General features: G+C 41.5%; 1 protein-coding gene across 1 annotated transcript in view; it reads left to right on the top strand.

Moving 5' to 3' along the window:
• The first annotated feature begins 2,931 nt into the window (after nucleotides 1-2,931).
• The window catches only part of OBI1 (ORC ubiquitin ligase 1), a 42,785-nt gene continuing 36,702 nt past the window's right edge, over nucleotides 2,932-9,014 (top strand). Inside the window, exon 1 of the mRNA XM_047080927.1 lies at nucleotides 2,932-3,028. Within this exon, the coding sequence (XP_046936883.1) occupies nucleotides 2,957-3,028 (72 nt within the window). The 5' untranslated portion in view covers nucleotides 2,932-2,956. The remainder of the gene's footprint in view (nucleotides 3,029-9,014) is intronic.

The following is a 9,014-nucleotide window of genomic DNA, read 5'->3' as shown; positions in this document are numbered from 1 at the left end:
GTGATTACCACACAGGATAGAAAAGTGAGGCGTTAGTACCAAAGAAATTTGGCTTATTATTTTATTTTATTATTATTTCAATGTTTATTTATTTTTGAGAGAGAGAGAGTGAGCAGGGGAGGGGCAGAGAGAGAAAGAGAGAGAGAGACAGAGACAGAGGATCTGAAGCGGGCTCTGCGCTGTCAGTACAGATCCCAGTGTGGGGCTTGCACTCAGAAACCATGAAATCATGACCTGAGCTGAAGTCAGATGCTTAACTGACTGAGCCACCCAGGGCACCCCTGCTTATTATTTTATATATTTAAAAATGGCTTACTTTTCTTAAGATGAGCCTTATTATTTTTATAATTAGCAAAAAGCTAATTTTTTAAATTATAATTTAATTTTTAATTTTTTTTTTTTTAATTTTTTTTTTTCAACGTTTATTTATTTTTGGGACAGAGAGAGACAGAGCATGAACGGGGGAGGGGCAGAGAGAGAGGGAGACACAGAATTGGAAACAGGCTCCAGGCTCTGAGCCATCAGCCCAGAGCCCGACGCGGGGCTCGAACTCACGGACCGCGAGATCGTGACCTGGCTGAAGTCGGACGCCCAACCGACTGCGCCACCCAGGCGCCCCTAATTTTTAATTTTAAATTAAGTTTATAATTAGCAAAAATCAAATTTTTAAAAAGTCTTCCATTTTGAAGTGAAAAACAAGTAAAGGCAATTTTTACAGCAGCCTGTGTCTGTAGCTAAAGAAAATATTACCTTTTGTGGAACAGTCACCGAGTACCAGATACTAGGTATCATACACAATCTCTGACCTCAAGAAACAGTCTATTGTGGGGGCAAACACATAACCAAATATAATACAACGTGATCAACACAGAAATAACTATGTGGACAAAGCACTAAGCACCAAGAAGCCGTGACAATGACAGTGAATGTGGAAAGAGATGTTGGGAAGAGTCTAGGTTTTGACATTTTACCTAAAAGGTAGGGTATGATTTTTTAAACTCAGCTTTGTGACTGAGTATTAACACCAATCATTGAGGTGATTAACAAGAAATGAATTTGCCCCAATAACTAAAAAAACAACCACAAAAAAATGTCTTCAACATGTCTCCCTGCTGCAGTTTCTAGGGATGGATGTGAAAGGCAAAACATTCTCAGTCCTACATCCCACTCAAAGGGTGGGAATGACAGGTCCTAACATACCATCTTAGCTATCAGTGAGGTGAGAATAGGAAGAACACAGCAGGCTGGGGACAAGGTGAAACTTGAATGACAGTGGGTATCGACCTGGAGCTGTCTCATTCTGAAGCCTAACATCTACACTCTTGGCCAGGAATGATGCATTAGGAAAACATGTGAATTCCAGACTCCATAAAAACATGACTTCAAAAAGCCAAAAAATAGACAAACCAAGTGACTTTATGCCAGGCATTTTGAAAAAGTGGCCAATAACCAGGCAGTTTTCCCTAGTTCTCCAATTCCAAACGCATGATGGCCTCCAATTCCCAGGAAATGAAGTTATTGAGATGTTTCAAAGAATTTTCACTGTCACCTGTGAGCAGATTTTGAACTGGGCTTAGGCTTCTTCAGGCTGGTCCAGTCTCATTATTGTCTGTTTCTTTGAGACATGATAGTAAACATACATTGACCTCTTTTAATGCGCGCACACACACACACACACACACACACTTTACCAAGAAGGAAGCTAAGAAGCAGAAAGGTCAAATAAATTATCTGAAGCCAGTAGAGCCAGAAAGTTGTTGGGACAGTGATTTCTACCCTCCCGTACAGATCCAGAAACCCTTTCCTTTGACCACATGCTGCTTCTAATTATACTGTCTCTGTGTCGTTTTCCCAAAGATCAGTAGAAGTAGTTCCATTGGTATTGTTTTTAATCTCTCTACTCACAAACTGTATTTGTTTGCATAAATTAATCACATTGGCCCTCACTTAAAGTAAGTTGCAATTAAATTCCAAATCTGTTACATTCAAGATTCATGAAGGAACTTTTAGAGTTTTTCTTTTTCACTAGTAGGAAATGCTAACTTAGAACCTCACACATTCTCCTTCCGAGTTCTACAGCCCAATGTTACCTAGCTTATCCAAACCACGCACCTGAAATGAAGGCTTCACAGGCTTGTTTAAGTGCTTTCCAGAGGATGGACGGCTGGCACTGTTTGCAGCTTTCTCACTTGGACGTGTAAATCAGAGTTCGTGACTCTGACCCTTTAGTCTCCGTTAGAAACCACAGAAGGGCCAACGAAAAGCAAGCCTTCAGGGAAACCTGCGATTAAATGTATCCAAATCGTCTCAGAAAGAGATCAAGAGACAATCACTGTTTGTTGTTTTTAAGGAACATCGCATCATTTCAGAATGGAAAAAGATCTGAGAGCGGCAGAAAGGTTTTTTTGTTTTTTGGTTTTTTTTTGAAAATTAAAATGTATACATAACATTTTATCTCTTCCTGTTTTGACTGCGCCGTGCGTTTGCAGACTGTGTGGGGTTTAATTTTAAGGCAGAAAACTTCCACCCACCCTCCGGGAAAGAGTAAGGCATTTAAAATCGCTTTTCCCATCTTCCTCTCTGCTCTGCACTGTTACTCTTTCATTTAAACTTTCAAGATCCTCCATCGATGCCCATAGTAAACCGCCTTCCTCCTCATTCTCAAGAATCTTGCAGCTTCCGAACCCGGGGCCTTTTTTTTTTTTTTTTTTTTTTTTTGTTGTTGTTGAATGAAAGCAAGAAAGGGAGGAAAGGAAGGAAGCTCCGGAGGAAGGGAGGGAGGAAGGAAGGAAAGGAAAAGCCGTGGCGGCCGCACGTTTCAAAAGCGCGTTTTCGTTTCCTCTCCCGGCGGGCTGTGGCCCTGCCAGGCTGCCGTAGCCGGCCTCGCGCGGCCCCAGTCGCGGCTAGGAGCCGCCGTCGGCGGGACTTCCGTGTTGGCGGGATTCTGAACGCTGCCATGGCTCAGACCGTGCAGAACGTTACATTGTCGCTCACTCTGCCCATCACGTGCCACATTTGCTTGGGGAAGGTAATGGGTGATTCTGGGCACTTCTCGAAACAGGGTCGGGTATGAAGTCGCCCGCCGGAGCCGAGGGCGGTCTCCGTGTGTGGCGGGGACGGGGAGATGGGTGCAGACGCTTACCCGCGTTCTCCTCAGGCGCTGGGAGGCCGCGTCCTGGGGGACGAAGGGAACGCGTCGTGGTTGCTGGGTTCATCCTCTGCGCCTTTTGGAGGGGGATGACAGCGGCCTGGGGTCTGAAGGAAGGGCGGCCAGGCGGCTCTGTTAGCTCCGCCGGCCTCACCCGGCCGGCCGACTCCGACGTCGAAGGAGGCCTCGTCAGTAAGGAATCGCAACAGTATTTTACGCCCCTTTGCCACCTGTGTGGCGTGTATGAAGCCCGTTAAAGCACGTTTCCTGGGAGTCTTGCCCAAGATTCCTTCGTCCCCTGCACAAGTGGAATGTTCTTGTCCTTGGGCCTGCCCGCTGTGCTAATTGGAGAGTCTTTTCCATTTCCAACATCCTTTCCTTTGCTTAACCCTGCCTTTAGAATGTCCTTTGCTCTGGGTTCAAAATTTGAAAGGTAAATAGTACCCACCCTTGAGTGGTATTTAGAATTAGAGGCATGGTCTTTTGGAACCATTCAGCGATGAGATGGAATCCCCGCTCTTTGTGTTGCAAGAGGTGTCTAACGTGTTTGTGAAGCTAGATAAGGTAGTTCTGAATTAGAAACGGAATTTTGAAGAGTCTGATGCATTGGTCTCTTCTTTCATTTCCGTTTGTGCCTCCCATCTGGTTTTTAAAAGAGCGTTTCTTTAACGCATAGATCAAGAAAGAAGATCCTATGGATGAGCAGTCAGACTTTTTTCCCACCCCGAATTGTTTTTACATTTGTGATGTGTCTGTTTACCCTCGAGTGCAGACTGAAACTACAGCCTCCTGCATGGAATTGAGACCTAGAAACTTCATAGAGCAAACATTGGAGTGCCAGCCAGTATGATCATCTGCCTTAGGTGTTTGGGGTTCTGTGTGAATTTACTGAGTTCAAGCAGTAGTAGGAAGTCAGGCTTGGAAGCAACTGATAACTCTTGGTATCAGTCAGAATGAAATGCCAAGGAAATAGCAAATGTGCTGTGAGAGCATACAGGGGATGGCTTGATCAATTCTGACTGGAGAGATCAAGGATGGTGGCGTAGAGGGTGGTATTTGAGCTGGTATTTGCTGCCACTGCCTACATACAGAGCTGGGAGGAGGGGGAGATGATGTTTATATTTGCTAGTCTACATTTGGTTCTGACATGAAGTTGCCACAAGTACGGGTTAAGTTCTGAGTGCATTTACTCTCAACAGTAGCATTAAAAGCTGATAAAAATACCTTGGGAAATAATTTTCCTTTGGTCTTAGTTGTACACATTATGTCTAGTTTCCATTAGTTAATAGGCTCTTTTGCAGTTGTGTTGACAGTGTGTTCTGCCTGGTTGATTTTCCATACCTGTGCTTTTTGTGTTTAACAAAAAAGGATACCTAGTAGAATACAGTGATTTGCAGTTTACAGAATGCTCTTGTATGCATTTAATTACTTCATTTACTCATTTCACCAGTGCTGTGAAATAGATAGGGCTGGTTGCCCCATTTTTTTGACATAAGAAAGCTAGGGCTTAGAGTCTCTGGCTTGAACCTCTGTTATCATTTGTGTCTTCAGTAAATTACTTCCTAAAAACTCACGTGAGCTCATCTGTGATAGCAGACACTCTTGTAGTGTGCCTCCTCCCCTCCATCCCTTTCTCTCTTTTTTTCCTGTATTGCTTAGCTGTGTTCTAAAATGAAATCTAATAAAAGATTAATGGTTTGTAAACAGGCATCTTCTTCTGTCTACTGTGGAAGCATAAATGTATTGAAGGCCTGAGTTCTGTGTTCAGACTATGAGTTTTAGCTTCTTCCATTTACTAGTTCTGTGACCTTACACAAGTTACTTAACCTGTCTCAGAACAGTTTCCTTATCTGTGAGATGGGAATGGTAATAGAAGCAACGCTCTTTCTTGCATTCTGGGCACAATTAAATGAAGTAATTCAATTGTAGTGTTTAGCATAAGGTCTGGGGCATAATAATATTCAATAAATATTAAACTTTAGTGTGGGCACTGAGACAGGCCCTCAAATGAGGAAACCAGCCTTTCTAGTAACTGTTCTTCCCAGTTGCTTCCTGAGGAAGTGCACTCATTCTACAAAGATTTGCTTTCCCAATGGAGTGGGACCTGTTTGTTCTAGAAATTGCCACAGTACATCCAGGTTTTAACTGGTTCCATATAACTGCTGCCTTTTGTACAGTTAAAGGAAATCTGATCTGTTTGGGCCACTTAACCCTCACCACATAACGGTAATTGTGGAGTACTGGAGATAGCATGACCTGGGGTAGTACCATGTTTCCAATGCCGCGTCCACCTCCCTGACACACACCTCTGGCCACCTCTGACATCTGTCTTAAGGTCCTTTTTGACTAGCCCTCTCTCAGATAACCATTCTTTTGCTGCCCTCATTATTTGTCCAAAAATCTCACCATTAGCAAGATTCTTTTCTTTTGATTGTTCAACAGAATTAGGAGCCATTATCCCTGAGAGGTTACTGTTAAAAAAAAAAAAAAAAAAAGGAAAGAAAAAAAAGTGCATATTACCTTAAAGGAAGAGTTGGGGGTGGGAGAGACCTTAAACCTGAATAGATAATATAGATGCTGACAGGGATGGGGAAGAATAGAGACGGAAGAGTAGTGGAGATAGCCTAAGTATGCACACTGTCAATACTTTGTCTTTTGGATACAAATGTACTTAAAATTGGACAGTTTAGACATTTTGCATTTTCTGCCTTTCTCTGCCTTAGCCTTAAAGGTGGATTCTTTCTGCTTAATAATGTTTAGCAACCTTGCCAATATCTCAAGCGCTCTATGTGTTTGAAGAAGTTAGATACACATCCTGTGGGATGAGTTATGTGTAATATATTTTCTTGCCTATTCCTCCTTAATTTTTTCCTTTTGCCTAGAACTAGTGGGCCAGCAAGCAGAAATACAGGTTCAGGATATCAGTTAAGTGACATTTAGGTCCTGGTACCAGATTGCTACAGACCAGTTTATCTCTAGATAATTCCAGTCATTTTTCTCGTCAATTAGGATTCCAACTGCAAAATCAAATTATTGTTGCATGTTTTTGACTAAGTCTGCATTTTTCCATGAGTAACATGTCTCCCAATGTAGACTATAGTTAGTTTAATGAAAGGTGAAGGAGGTTCTGAAGTGAAGTGACAAGCAACTAGACTTCTGGTGCTCTTCAACGTTAGTATATCATATTCAGTTATTCGTCACTTGAGTATAAGTCCAGTTTGAGACTTCAATATAAAAAAACTAGAGTATTTTGAAATTTAGAAAGGAGTTGAAATTGAGGTTCGAATATGTGGAATGGAATTGTGTTGGAATGAATGGACATAATAGCAAATCTTTAAATACAGACTATTTTTCATTTGGAAGGGAATCAAGCTTTGTGTAGCTCTACAGTATTAAGATTTGTACTTATGTAAGGACAAGCCCTGTGGCTGAAATAATCCAAAATGAAATCACCTTCCTTAGGATATGGGGTATCTGTCTCTTGCAGTGTCCAAAGTAGGGTGGACTGTTTCAAGCTAGGAATACTACAGGAAGAATCCCTTCTTTGAGGGAGGCCTTGCTTTCCACCCATATTGTTGATTAAAAATGTTGACAAGGTAAGGCTAGGTAAGAAGCCTTATGCAACTAAATTAATTAATCAGTGTTCATCAGGGGCTGTTGATTGGCCAGCATGTTATCGACCTCAGTACATTGAGCCCACGTTTGATTCCTGATTGACTCTTCAGTTCCCAAGAGTGGATTGTACGTAATTGTCACAAGTAATTTACTTTGACAAAAGCCATATGGACTACATTTTTTTCCTTTCCAAATTAAGTTTGAAGAATGCAGACACTTTCAAAAAATACAGTGTTATGTTTTTATGTACTTAGGGCATAATTTAAAAATTACTAAAAAAAAAAGTATTGATGTATCCTAATAATTTTAAGATCGGTATGTAAGAGCTGACATATTTACTAAAGAAATATGATTCTTGAAAGCATTCTAGGTAGTGATGAAGGTGGGGGAGGCAAGATATATTATTTTTTCTTTTACCTAGAAAGAAATGGAGACCTAAACCAATAGGTATTAAGCAACTTAGTTCTCAGGATCACATAGTTTTAAAGTTCTAGGACCTAAGTTTTGGCCCAGAGCCAAAGATTTCTTGAAACATCTCAAGAACAATCCAGAAATTTCATTTTGAAAAGTTTCCAAAATCCCCAAATTGAGGCAGAGGAGTTATTATTACCCATCATTTTTATACCTCAGCCTTCTTTTTCAGTCTTTCTAGGTCTTCCCTAGTGAAACCCATAAAATTTTGACATAGGTGCAAGAAAGAATATTATTTGAAGAAAAATGAACTCGAGTCTCTAGCAAAGATGATAAAAGGCACAGGAACTGACTTTAAGTGTAATTGCCAGGCCAGTTAAGTTGCTTTTCCTTCCCATCACTTCTCTCAGTGGCCTTTTTCTACAGCCCCTATTGACCCCAAAGTCTTGTTCCAAATTTCTTGCTTCTGTCAGGCATGTGCTCTCTATTTCTTACTCCCAGATTATTGTTCACTAACTCTGTACTAAGGAAGAAAAAACTATTTCTTAGTTGAAAGAGCACTCACTTTGCAGTTGGATCACATTGAATGATGGTTAAATACTGTTTCTGCCACTTATAACCTGTGTTATTTTTTCCTTGAGTCTCAGTTTCCACAGCTGATAATGAATTTGATACTACCAACCCCATTAGGTTGTTAGGGAAATGTGTGAATAGTTTACACCATTGGTTCTGAAAGGGTTGGGAGTGGATTTCATCCTGCAGGGACATTTGGCAGTGCCTAGAAACACCTCTGATTGTCTCCAGGGGTGTGCTACTTTCGTCTACTGGGTAGAGCCCAGGGATGTTGCTCGCTAAACATCCTTCAATATACAGGACAGATCCCTATATCAAAAAGTTCTTCAGTCCAGGGGCCCCTGGGTAGCTCAGTTGGTTGAGCGTCAGACTCTTGGTTTTGGCTTGGGTCATGATCTCATGGTTTGGTTTGTGGGTTTGAGCCCCTGGTCCGGCTGACAGTGTGGTGCCTGCTTGACCCTCTCTCCCTCTCTCTCTGCCCCTCCCTCACTTGCATGCACACTCTCAAAATAAATAAACTTAAAAAAAAAAAAAAGTTCTTCAGTCCAGAATGTCAGTAGTGCTGAATTTGGGAAACCTTGTCCTAAACCAGTGTATAATAACTCCTAGTAAGTGAGTCCAGGATGATATGAATATTAATGAATAACCCATTTTGACATGACTTCTCTCAGGTACATCTATTTTTTAAGAAAGGAGCTTTGGTGGTAGAGTGGTCTCTTAAAATTGAAACATCTTCAAATAAAAGAAATGAAAACTGTGTAGTAGAATTACAGATTTAGGGTTAATCTTTTCTGCATCTAGGATTGCCGTCTCAGGCCCATTTCCGTGATAAGAGCCCACTTTTCTTTTTTTTTTTTTAATTTTTTTAATGTTTATTTATTTTAGAGAGACAGAGTGCAAGTAGGGGAGAAGCAGAGAGACGGAGACACAAAATCTGAAGCAGGCTCCATGCTCTGAACTGTCGGCACAGAGCCCGACGTGGGGCTCAAACTCACAAGCAGTGAGATCATGACCTGAGCTGAAGTCAGATGCTCAACCGACTGAGCCACCCAGGTGCCCCGAAGAGCCCACTTTTCATACCTTGCTTTCTCTTCCATTCCTCCTCCTCCTCACCACCCTCAGGGTGCATTATCCTAGACTATCATTTCAACATCCTTACTCTAGATGAGTTTGGAATTGTACATGTCACTTGCCATTGTTGTCTTGCATTTTTATTTCATAAGAATACTGTTTTACTGCCACAGATCTCATTTGAGAGTAAACTGAA

This window comes from Lynx rufus, unplaced genomic scaffold, assembly GCF_022079265.1.
Source record: "Lynx rufus isolate CCGP_SWC_20201006 ecotype Redwood Valley unplaced genomic scaffold, mLynRuf1.p SCAF_1, whole genome shotgun sequence".
Lineage (NCBI taxonomy): Eukaryota > Metazoa > Chordata > Mammalia > Carnivora > Felidae > Lynx > Lynx rufus.
Note: the sequence above shows the minus strand (reverse complement) of the source record. Positions and strands in the feature narration are given on the sequence as shown.